At 38.4% G+C, this 13,029-nt stretch overlaps 1 protein-coding gene across 1 annotated transcript in view; it reads left to right on the top strand.

The window, feature by feature from the left end:
* Positions 1-12,283, top strand: part of rasef (RAS and EF-hand domain containing) — an 80,444-nt gene extending 68,161 nt beyond the window's left edge. The window contains exons 15-18 of the mRNA XM_060845113.1: positions 1,925-2,039; positions 4,639-4,758; positions 5,703-5,779; positions 12,104-12,283. Of these exons, the coding sequence (XP_060701096.1) occupies positions 1,925-2,039; positions 4,639-4,758; positions 5,703-5,779; positions 12,104-12,212 (421 nt within the window). The 3' untranslated portion in view covers positions 12,213-12,283. The remainder of the gene's footprint in view (positions 1-1,924; positions 2,040-4,638; positions 4,759-5,702; positions 5,780-12,103) is intronic.
* The last annotated feature ends 746 nt before the right edge of the window (positions 12,284-13,029 follow it).

The following is a 13,029-nucleotide window of genomic DNA, read 5'->3' as shown; positions in this document are numbered from 1 at the left end:
TGCCATGCTTCATCTTCATAGCTATCAACGGTGCTAATGTCACTATGCTTTGAGGTTACTGTTCTGCCTGAAAAGGTGGCAGATTTCCATAAGCACCTGTCTTGTGAAGCAAAAACACCACACTTGGTTTAGACTTTCACCTTTGAAGCAGGTAGCAGGTTGATAAATTTCTTGTCTCAACATGCTTGCCTCAGGAGAAAATGTGAGAAATGTGGGGCTTTTGTTTAAGTGTGATGATGCTGTTCCTTTAACAAGGCTAAGTTGTCCTTAGTTTCTTTTTCAGAGGGGTCATAAACACATAGATTCTGATCTATCTGGTTTGTATGGGTTAGGACCAATTTGATTGTAGCTAACAGATACTGCCTTAGGAAAAAGGCTTTCAAGTTTTGAAAACAAAAGACTTGTACAATGAAGGGGGAGTGGTCATTTCTCCCAGCTCAGCTTTTCTCTGGTTTGGTTTAGTTCGGTTTTAGCAAGCAGTCAATATTTGAGGTTGCTGTTCAAAGAAACAGCTCCGTGCTGGTTTTCTCTCTCTCCCTCTCTCACACACACACACATCTCTCCAGAAGAACCTGTGTTTAATTTTACCTTTTTTTGCCAAGGGGGTGTTTATGGGGATGTTTACAAACATTTGGAACAGCTTCATTAAGTTGCAATAGAGTCGATTGGGTTTTTAAATAGTTAAGTTATTCCATATTCTGTTCTGTTTTGTTTGTGTTTCATTTACAAGATAAATTCTGTTTTGTTTAAACCTAAGTGGTTGGGTCAGCTACATCACTCCTAGAATATCCACTTTACACCTGCTTAAAATAACTAAAAAAAATTAGGGTCTGAGCTACCTTCTTGAAATGTTTTGAGGGGGTCTGGCCTGGTCCATAACACAAGGACCATGGATGCTTGCTTGAGTTGGCTCTGCTACCCCCAGAAATAGTTTCGAGTGAACAACGGAGACTACAAGGTGCTGAGGAGGTTTGGGTAAATGACCTGCCTCAGTGCTCTGGGACTCTGTGACAGGTCCTACACCGTTCCAGTTCCCACAAACTCTCCATGCCATCTTATGCCCCTAGCCTCCATGTCATGCTTTGCCCTACATTTTAACCATTGTCAGAGGCTTGAGATCTGAGCCAACTTGTCCCATTAACCTTCACTGTTGAAAATTGGAGACAACGGGTAGGGAATCCTGCAATTGAGTCCCATGGAATTCACATGTGAATTGAGTCCCATGAAATCTCTCCAACTCTATGAAAATCCAGTTGTGCTCTCCCTGTGCATTCTTGTTCCTCTCTCAGTAAGCAGTTTTTCTTCTTCTCTGCTCTCTCTGCTCCACCTCCCTTGTATGCTACAGGTCAAGGATACTTGTAATTATAGATTCCATGACTAGACTCCACCTTAATATCTTCTTAATTGTCCTTGGTGGTGAGCCGTGTTCATTTGATGTGGGTCCATTTGTACATTCTTTTGCCCCCTTTCAAATAGTACTGACTGAATGCACGTTTGGTGGTGCGTGGTTGAGAGGACATTAGCTGGAGCACAGAGGTCAATAATGGCATTGCTGGCATCAGAGCAGCAGTACACTCTGATTACTCTCCCAGTCTGCTGACTCCATGTACTTCTGAAAATTCTCCTAATGTCCAACATCAAAATGTTACCTGAGGTAGTTCCTGCAGCATTGTGCGCACATGCAGTATCTGAAGAGCTGAAACTACAGGCACTGCAGAGCTGAAGTTTGCAGTGGAGGTTCTGAAATTAGTTTACAAGTCTTCTCCTTGATGAACATAAACAATTGCCAAAGAAAAGAAAATGTCATTATTGATTATGCGCTAATGGTTCTAGAAGCATATTAGTTTAGCAATGTACTACTTTTTAAGAAAATGAAATGTTTAGCTGTGAAGTGGATGCCATGGTCTTGTTGTTTATTTTTCAGATTTCGGAGTATTGCCAAATCCTATTTTAGACGTGCCGATGGTGTTTTATTGCTGTATGATATCACGTGTGAAAAGAGTTTCCTCAATGTCCGAGAATGGGTTGACATGATTGAGGTGAATAATCTTGTTTCCATATTAAGTCGATTTGTGCTTATTAGATAGTAACTACAAGGGAGTGTAACCTCATGAGGGGAAAAACAAATTGTTCTGCCGATATTGAGCCTTCTTGTCCTGCGGCACGTTTCATGAAATTGTTTCACAGTCCCCACAATATTTAATCTATTAAAAGCATGCTTGGAGCATAATTTAGGAACATTATTTTGATATTGCGAGGCCCAGTGTGTAATGTCCACTGCATCATTCTCCTATTCTTATGTCATTTTACTATTCTTGTTCATTATCTTCACTGGGCAGACAATTTCTTCTTGCCATCTATAGGGAAAATAACTTGTGGGCAGCCTTCAGGAAAATCTCAAGGGCGGCTTTGCTAATGTGTGGTGCCATTTTTTGCCTGGTCTCTGGTTTCTCCAGGAAAGATTGGGGTGATGAAGGCTAAGGGATGCTCCTGGGTTGCAGAGAATGAAGTGCTGTCCTGGTGACTGTTAAACAGGGTGTCTGGATGTTGGAGCCTGGAAGGTCCTGGCAGAGGAAAGTATTTTCTGCCCATTAAATGTGGTGATCTACCCATGCATGAATGTGTGATGAGATGAGAAGAACATTATCACATGGGAAAACATGACCTAACCTCAAGCATATGTCCTCCTGCTTTTATGCATTGTTCCACATTTAGTTTGGAAAAAATACTCCAATTAAAGTAGCATTTCATTGTCACCAAGATGAGGTTCAGTTTGGGAATGCCTTATGCAAAGAAATCATACTGCAAAATATACATACTGAAAGCCAACATACTGCATTAGAACATAGAACATTACAGAGTAGTACAGGTCCTTCGGCTCTTGATGTTGTGCCAACCTGTGGGACCAATTATTCCTCACTTTTATGCTCAGTACTATGTCCATTCAAGCAACTATGGTGATTCAGAAAAGAGTAATGAGACTAACTTTGAGGGTCATTAGGCAGGTCTTTTACTATATAACTGTTTTTTGCCCACTGTGAGGTGAACCAGCAGCTGGTCAGGAACCCAAAAGCTTGCGGAGGGCATTTTCCCTTGGCTTATAACTCAAACATGATATTGGCACCATGCGTTATGGTTTTCCAATCAATCAGAGCAGGTAGGTTTGATGATGACCTGCACTTGACAGCTGAAAAATTTTAAATTGAAAGGAACCTCACCAAAGGTTACAGGGCCATTTCAGACCAATGAGAAAAGAGAAGAAAGCATAATGCTGGAGTGTTGGACCAACTCCAGAGACCTCTATAAATGGCCTGGATGTCTCTAACTGGATGTGGAGGTTCCACCCAGATTTCTGACATTACATTCTTCCTATCATGAAGTGGACAGGATATGAATCACAAAGTTAGGAAAGCCAACCTCAGCAGGACCATTTGAAATTATTGCTGAGTTCAAACCAAGCTCATTTTTGTTATTCCAAGGGCAACTTGCAATGTGAGATTCACAATTTTATTGAGTTGACAGAAGACTCTTGAAGATTATATAAACTTCGTTTACATGTCATAATGTGAAGTTCTTTTAATTCCTTGTCCTTTAAATATTAAAATAAACAGACTGAAGCTAATAGTGTTAGCAGTTTCAATAGAGTTTTTGTTCATATTTCTTAAGTGTGTTCTTGCAGCTGGATCATTTGTGAATGCTTGGCTGAGTTTCAGATACTAGAAATGGACCTGTGTAATTAACAGTGAATGAGTTTAAAATTTAATCACCAGCTTAAAGAGACTGTTAAAGGACGAGCAATTTTTGATGTGTTATTGAGTAGAAGTTTTTATATTACAAATTCAAATACTGATTGGGTTTTTAAAATTTTAGAATTTATTAATGAGAGTTATTTTCAGTTTTGTGTCAGAGTGAGGAGTCTATTAAATTTTACTATTAACTTCATCTCCATCTGGCTCCATAGATCTGGCCATACTGAATACTGGATGAGTAACTATAGATATAATATGGTGGGATTCTGAGGGTAAAGGGTAAATTGAGAGTATGAGTTAGCATGGAGGTGATGAGTGATGGTTAGGTAGATCTTTTAACCAACCCACCTGGCACTCATGTGCTTACCTGCACTTATAATCACCTATGGTTAGAGGGCCAGACTCTAATCCACCCTTGCATTCCTAGAGCATTGAGCATTCAAGCAACACCATGGGGATTATGGTTCAATTTTTAAAATTATATTTAGATAGAGTGTCAGTTAAATGAATTAAGAGAAAAAAGGCTATAAATACGTAAAGTAAATATTAGACTCACACTGCACTTGAGCAACATCTAAAACGGCTAAGTGCTTCATCTGGGAGGGAATCGGAGTCAACATAAAAAATAAAAGTCGAAAGAAGAAAGAGTTCATTAATTTCAAAATTTCCTGTTTGCAGTCGTAAAGGATAATTATATTAGCAACATCACACCACCTACATATAACATTGGCAAAATTAAAATGCTGTTTCAGGTTGAATTCTATTCAATACCAGATTTTACAAAAAAGGTGGCTTTCAATGAATAGATTCAAGGAAAACATAGTGATAATTTATCTGAGATTATAAAGAAATGTTATGATAATGTTATTCATTTTTGCTTAATTTAAAGGATTCAACCAGTGAGAATATTCCTATTATGTTGGTGGGGAACAAGGCAGATCTAAGAAACAGAGCATCTCAAGAAGTACAGAAATCAGTCCCCACAAGCTATGGGGAGAAACTGGCCATGGTAAGAATCAAAGAACTGAATCAATCATTAGCACTGGAATGCAAGAAACCAAACTTTGAAAGGGAAGGGGAAGACATCTCAAAATGTTTGAACAACAGGTGAAGCCAGATGTTACTTTGCAGTAGACACATGAGTGGTATTATTCTCCACTAACAAGTTTACTGTCATCAAGCCAAAAAGACATTCTGCCTACTACACAAACCAGTAATGTGCTTTCTGAGTTTTAGTGTCAGTGTTATGCCAGATACATAAGCTGTATACTTCATGACAGGCAGACAGCATATCCCTTTGACTGAATGTGGTGGGGAGCTTGCTGACTGTGCTCACCTAACCTGTGCTTGCAAAACTCAAAGCTTAGGCTCTAACACTAGATTTCATTCTGCAATTGGACTGCATTTTACCAGATATCTAGACTGTGATAAGAATGACACCAGAAACCAGTTTAAGGTTATAATGGACTTATTTCTGTGAATTAGAAACTACAAATATTAACAAACAGGATCATGTTCGGTGTAACATATTCTGCATCTTTTTCATTGAGAAAGGATTATGGAAGCTATCTTCCCCATGGCAGTGCCCTCATTGAGTTTAATCAGCGTGCTAAAATTGATCATTAGCAGAACAAGCTGTATTTCCATTTCAAATAATTAGCAGTCTCTTTGGAAGTGTTCTGAATTATGGTTCCCTTTCAAAGTTTGGTTTCACATGTCAGCCCTGAGGAGTACAAGGCAAAAACCATTTGAATTTTGTCTCTTTTGCTAGCAATGTTTGAGTGTTGTATTGCCAAGCAATTACCTGAGACAGTAAGAATACTTTTGTTTTAAATTTGGAGAGTGGGTGTGTAGTCAAAAGTTGTGATTTATTTCCTATTTGTTATTATAATGTTTTCATTAAGGATACTAAATATAAGAGTGAGTCTTTTTCATTTTTTTGTTTTCTTACAGACATACAATGCGCTATTTTGTGAAACAAGTGCCAAAGATGGCTCAAATATTATTGAAGCAGTGCTTCACCTTGCTCGGTAAGTATTGGTTTTATTAACCAGCTCAGCAGGCCACTGGAAACATCCAGTATTCCGAGGAAAAGGTCAAAGGCACTTTGATAGAATGTTTAGATAATGTGCATCCAAACTCTGACTAATGTCCCTGGCTAATGAGCTGTTTGTTTTTTGGCTCAGGTGGCAAAAGGAGAATTTTACATTATATTTCTATTGAGAGTGATTTAAAAAGAGACCTAAAGTATTTGGCCTGGATGTACTTGAGCAAAAAAATGATACGGATTTACTAGGATAGTTTTAATTGGCTAAATGTAAATTTCTCTTTGGTATCTCATTAGTTAAGGCCAATGTGGAAGCTAGATGTAAATATGTTAGGGACTGAAGTTACAAGTCAACAAGTAGGATTGGATTGGGAGGCTGAGCAGAGACAAACAAAAGCTAATATAGTCACATCTGAGAGGAAGCAGTGATAATTCACTTTCCTACCCTCACCACTTTTGAACAGTTACAGGGAATTCAAAATAAGATTAATATATTCATTTCCTGTTACCAAAAACACCGCACTGTGTTTCTGGGTTCTATACTGCTGTAAACATTATACTTCACACTATAACACCAGTGGGGATCCTTACTTATCTGGCAAGTAAATTGCAAAACTATACATGCCTCAGTGGGTTTTCAACTAATATTTCAAAATGATTAATTGAAAAATGGTTTGAAATAACATGTAGTAGCTATGTGACTTTATAACAAACTCATTCAGTGAATGATGAGAGGAGTGTAAAATGTGCAAATTTATTTCATAAGTTGAACCGTTGTCCTGCATTTTAAACTTTGGTTTGCATAGAATGTTATTATAATCCATGTGGGTATCATGCAGCTGTAACATGGCTATTATTTGTTGAGTGCAGTATCAATATCTAAATAAAATTGATGTTTACCATATGGACACTGCTGGTCTTGTCAACATGAAGATATGATGAAATCATTTCATATCTTGCAATGATTTAACAGGGATCTGAGAAATTTGACGTCATATAAGGATCGTGTTACTTTGGGCATAATCTCAAATACATATTCTTCAACTTACTGGTCCCCACTTTTATGTTAAGATATTTTTGCTATTTCTATTTTACATTGAATGTGTTGAAAAAGGGGCTGGACAGATGACTGTTCAATCTGTATTTGGTAGGTGGTTGACAAGAATAATCTAGAGCAATTCTTCCTGCACTTTTTTCACCAGCCTTTTAGGAAGCTGCTTGGTTTATACTCATTGTGTTCCAATATAGTCATGGCAGAAATTGAACTCCAGCATAATTGAGCATGAATATAAAACAATGCTCCTTTGTGCTACCTGCTTCTTCACGTTCAACTCTGAATAGCGATTTCCTCTGCTGTTTTCTGATTATTTGTATCTTTTATTAGAAAGAGATATAGAAAAAGTAATTATATTTTTAATGTTAAATATTCCGAATAATTGATGTGAAAAAGCAGAGAATGATTTTTTGTTATTTCTGCATCAGATAAATTGTATATAAGAATGAACATCTTGTGTCCCATTGTATTGAAGAATTCTATGCATCTCTATTTTTCTGAATATGTATAAGTTGCTTGGGTGAATGAGATAGAGATTGAATTTTGCTATTACTAAAAAACAATTTAGTATTATTCCAGTTCATTTACTTCTGGGCAGGTTTGCAAATTTTTGTATATTCTCAGAGCTATTCAGGCCCAAAATGTACATGGATGAAAGAAAGAGAGAGAGACAGAAAACATTTCAAGTAACAATAACAGAACATTTTTATTTAAAGAGTCCTTTGCTCAGCAATTTTCCATTGGGGGCAGCAATTTTTTTTGAAGGAAGATTGTTTGATTTGTGAGTAGGTGTCATTTAGGCATAGATTTTCATTCTGTTAAAATGACTCCAAGGCCATTTAAAAACTGCAGTCAAGACTCAATAGCATAATGTTCAGCAGTGCATGATAAGCGTGCAATTTAGCAAGCCTGGCTGACACCATTGTGAGGTTGGACTTGCCCAGTTCCCCATAGTTTTGGTGCTGCCAGGCTAACTTGGCCATGACTCATGGTTCACAACCACTCAGTGGAATTGGTTTTTGAGGAGGTGGAATTTGTACCAGATGGATGGGTTAAATCTGAACAGGAACAGGCCCAATATCCTCATGGGGAAGTTGCTAATGCTGTTGGGATGGTTTGTCAGGAGAATGGGGTCTTGACAGGAGGATTGGGATGAAAGTTAATGGCAGTCACACCATTGATCAAAGAATCAATTGTACAAGTGAGGAAGGATGATATCTTGGCAAGATCAGGTCATGTTGCGGCTGTATAGGACATTGGTTAGGCCACTGTTGGAATATTGCATGCAATTCTGGTCTCCTTCGTATCGGAAAGATGTTGTGAAACTTGAAAAGTTCAGAAAAAATTTCCAAGGATGTTGCCAGGGTTGGAGGATTTGAGCTACAGAGAGAGGCTGAACAGGCTGGGGCTGTTTTCCCTGGAGCGTCGGAGGCTGAGGGGTGACCTTATAGAGGTTTACAAAATTATGAGGGGCATGGATAGGATAAATTGTCAAAGTCTTTTCCCTGGGGTGGGGAGTCCAGAACTAGAGGGCATAGGTTTAGGGTGAGAGGGGAAAGATATAAAAGAGACCTAATGGGCAACTTTTTCACGCGGAGGGTGGTACGTATATGGTATGAGCTGCCAGAGGAATTGGTGAAGGCTGGTACAATTGCAACATTTAAGAGGGATTTGGATGGGTATATGAATGGGAAGGGATTGGACGGATATGGGCTGGGTGCTGGCAGGTGGGACTAGATTGGGTTGGGATATCTGGCCGGCGTGGACAGGTTGGACCGAAGAATCTGTTTCCATACTGTACATCTCTATGACTCTATGACTCTAAGTGACAAAAACAAAAAGGAGCAAGCATGTTGTTTGATATGTACTGTGGGGAGTAATAGTGACAGATTTTAACTCCCCAAATATAAGCAGGGATAGTTCTAATGTACAAGGTAGGAGGGAACAAATATCTTAAATGCATCAGGTGAACCTTTTGTAGCTGAAATGTGGAAAGCCGAACCAGAGAGGTGAGCAGTTTTGAACCTAATATTCAGAAATGAGCTTGCCGGATGTACATTGTATCAGCAGGAGGACACTCTGCTGGTTGTGATCATCACTCAATTACATTTAGGATCATTATGGAAAAAGGTAAGGATGGGCTATGAATAAAAGTTCCAAACTAGGGAAAGGATAAGGTAAAGATGTGATTGGTAAATGTTCACTGGGAGCAGCTACTTGCAGATAAACTGTGTCAGAGCAGTGGGAGGCATTCAAGACAGGAATGGTAAGAGTACAAAGCAAAGATGTTTGTATAAAGATAAAGGGTGTAAGCAAGACCACAAATCCCTGGATGTCAAAGGTTGGGATTAGAGGGAAAAAAAAGTTATCTTATGGTCGATACAAAGGGCTCAATATGGCAGAGGTAACTTGAAAAGGGAAGTTAGAAAGCTAAGAGAATGCATAAGAATGCACTGATTGGTAGAGTAAAGGAAAATCCAAAGGGTTGATTTAAATATATGAAGTGTGACAGAATAAATAGGCAAAAAATCAGGCCCATTAGGATTCATAAAGGTAGCCTGGGTGTGGACCTGGAAGATGTGGGTATTGTTCTTGATTAGCACTTTATATGGGTATTCACATTCGAAAAGGATGACACAACTATACACATCCGTGTGAAGCATTGTGAAATATGTTAAGGTCCTCACAGGTTTAGTGGCTTTAAACATGAATACAAGCACAGCTACAAATGAGATGTTTCCAGGCAATTGAGGGAAGCAAGGGAGGACGTATATTTTATCTCTCCACTCTGGAGGCTTCTTGCCTCTATTCCTGATGAAGGCTTTTGCCCAAAACGTTGATTTTCCTGCTCCTTGGATGCTGCCTGACCTGCTGTGCTTTTCCAGCACCACTATGATCTAAACCCCAGTATCAAGAACCTAGGCTGTAACGTTCAAAATTTTTCTGGTCACAGTGTGGTGCTGGAGGACTGGAGAACTGCCAGTGTTGTCCCATTATTAGACAAGAGTGGAAGAGAAGAGTAAAAACTTACAGATAAGTCAATCTAGGTTTAGTGGTGGGGGAAATCATTAGAAATATTCTGTCCCTCAGAATTCCGTTTGCACCTGGAGGGACAAGTTAATCAGGGATAGTCAGCATGAATCTATTAAAGGAATGTGATGTTTGATGAATTTGGTTTTGTTTACAATGATAGCAGTGAGTTTTAATGAGGGTAGTGCATTTGGTGTTGGTTTACATGTACTTTAGTAAAGCTTTTGATAAGTCCATGATGGCAGGCTGGTCAAAAAAGTAGGACCCCATGAATTCAAGGCAAAGTAGCGCACTGGATCCAAAATTGACATGCAGGAAGCAGAGGATGATGGTAGAACAATTTCTGTGACTGGAAGTCTGTTTTTAGTGAGGTTCAGCAAGACTCCGTGCTGGGGCCCTTGCAGTGTGTTGTATACATTCATGATTTGGACATAAATGTACAGATATGATCAAGAAGTTTGCAGATGTGACAATAATTGGTAAGTAGTGAGAAGGATAGCATAAACTGCTGGAGATATCACTGGCTGGTCAGCTGTGCAGAACAGTGGCAAATGGAATTCATCCCAGAAAAGTGAAGTTTTTGGAGAGGGCTAATAAGGCAAGGAATCACACTATGAATGGTATGATCCATTCAGATGGATCAGAGGGACCTCAGTGTGTATATCCATAGATCCCTGAAGGTAGCAGGGCTAGTGGATAAGGTGATTAAGAAGGCATGTGGGATACTTGCTTTTATTAGTCGAGGCAGAGAGTACCGGACTAAAAAGGTTATACGGGAACTATATAAACTGCAAGTCAAGCCACTGAATTTCTACATGCAATTTTGGTCACTACATTACAGGAACAATGTGATTGCACTAGAGATGATGTGGAGGACATATAACAAGATGTGCCTGGGTTGGAGGATCTCAGTTATGAGGAAAGGTTGGATAGGCTGGGATGGTTTTCCTTAGAGCAGCGAAGGTTGAGATGGGACCTGATGAAGGTATATAAGCTGGAAGGGCACAGAGCATGTGGATAGAAAGGCACTTTCTTTTTTCCATTAGTAGTGAGTCAATAATGAGTGAGCATAGATTTAGGTGAAGTAGTAGAATGCAAGAGGAGAATTTTTCGACCAGAGTGTGATGGGAGTCTGGAATTCTGTAGGGGTAGTTGAGTCCAAAACTTCTGGAACATTTAAGCAGTATATAAATATTTACTTGTGTTGCCATAACCTCCTGGGTTATGGGCCAAAAGCTGGAAAATGGGACGAGTGTAGTTATGTTTTTGACTGATACAGGCATGATGAGCCAAATGATCTCCTTCCATGCTGTAATGTCTGGGTCTGTGGCCTCAGATCATTAGTCTGGATTCCGGATTCCTAATCCAATGATATTATCACTATGCCACTGCCTCCTCTAATTCATTCTTAGCTCAGTTTATATGCAAGAGTATTGACAAGCTCTCAACCATTAAAGCATCATTAAGCTCAGTATTTTCACTCAATATCAACTGGCCTGGATTTTCTGATAGGGGCTTCTTGAAAGTATTCAGCATCAAGAACTTATGTTTGCTTTTTCATTGATTCAAGGCTGCTGAAGTTAATTGTAATACTTCTCTTGCTGCGATCAGCTAACACATGACTGAAATTGAGACTTTCTGATGGCCTTGTCCACCAATTGCTAACAGTATCAGAAGCTAACTTCGCAAATGCTTTTATTTTAACACTGCCATATTAGACCTTCTGACCATGATCAAAATTTCACCAAGTTGCTCATTGAGTGAAAACATTTCTTGTAATTATGATTTAAGACTTTTTGTTCTTGATTATATCACATTTCTGAGTAATAGTTAAGTGACAATGGTAGTTGTTTGTCAATTGGCTATCTATCCAAATGATCTTCTTCTGTGCTTATAAAAGCAAAGGATATTTGTGTTGTGGACAGGAATGCTCTTCTCTTTTTAAGCACTCAGAATAAACATTAGTCACGGATAATTTAAGTGTACCATAATTAGATACAGAACAAAGATATCCTATCTTTTTGGTTACAGTGGTATTGTGCCAGAGTTCCCAATTCATAAGTATCATTGAAATCAATAGAAGATTTTCCTTCTCCTTATAATGCACAATAATTCCAAACTTCAGTTCATGCCCTTTCACTGTAAGTTAGTATTATCATAACTTTAACTATATTTGATATATCTGCCCTTTTGTTTACATTGACTGTCGATTCCATTCCACAGGGAAGTGAGGAAAAGACTGGATGAAGAAACAGACGAGGATTCTGTAACTAGTTTATCCAGCACACACTTGAACAAAAAGTTGGCCATGAAAAATTGCTGTACTACATAATTATGAAGAATAATCATTGGATTGACCTGTTCTGCATTTTTGCATACATCTTATGATCAAGACACATTGTTTAGTGCCTTAGAAAATACTGAATGATGGAGATTACAGTGATGAAGAAGTCAAAATATGAAGGATCGAGCAAATTAAAAGACTGGTGAAAGAGCAAGATGAAATGAGAAATTTAAATAAAATCCAGTTAGTTGTGTTTGTACTTCACTTATTTCATTTTTCCTCAGTGTTGCCAAAGCGTCAGCCAACAAGATGGCTGTCTGAAACAAAAGTGTATTAGTCTCCTTAATTATTTGTATATAGTGGTCATATTTACATTTCAAATCTAAAGGATGTTTCTGAGAAATAATGCTGCTTTATAATGTTTTATCTCCTGTTACCTCCATAAATATATTTATTTTTAAAAAAAACAAGATTATGGTAAAAGCAGTCTTTACACAGCATCTAGAAATGTAATTAAGTTATTTTTATGTGATTTAAGTGGAAGGATATATAGGTATTCTGTAATATTAATGAAATATATTAAATGGTGCATTCCATTTTATTATGTATTGTGAATCCAAAGTAGTTTCCTTCTTAAAAGTAGTGGATCAGTCTCCTGTGCATTCCACAGAGAAGATTGTGGCATTTGTTGCCTGTTTTTATGTCTTCATGTCGCTTTTTCTCTTATCTCTCCCTTTCTGCTTGTTTTTTTAATTTCGTCTGTTTGTGCTTCTCTCCCGTTTAGGTGGAATTTAGTAAATAGTATGCTGTGGTAAGGAGCCAAAAACTACAGCAAACTGGATTTGGCAGGTATGGAAAGGAGAGG

This window comes from Hemiscyllium ocellatum, chromosome 2 (genome assembly GCF_020745735.1).
Source record: "Hemiscyllium ocellatum isolate sHemOce1 chromosome 2, sHemOce1.pat.X.cur, whole genome shotgun sequence".
NCBI lineage: Eukaryota > Metazoa > Chordata > Chondrichthyes > Orectolobiformes > Hemiscylliidae > Hemiscyllium > Hemiscyllium ocellatum.
This window is presented reverse-complemented; position numbering and strand designations above follow the sequence as displayed.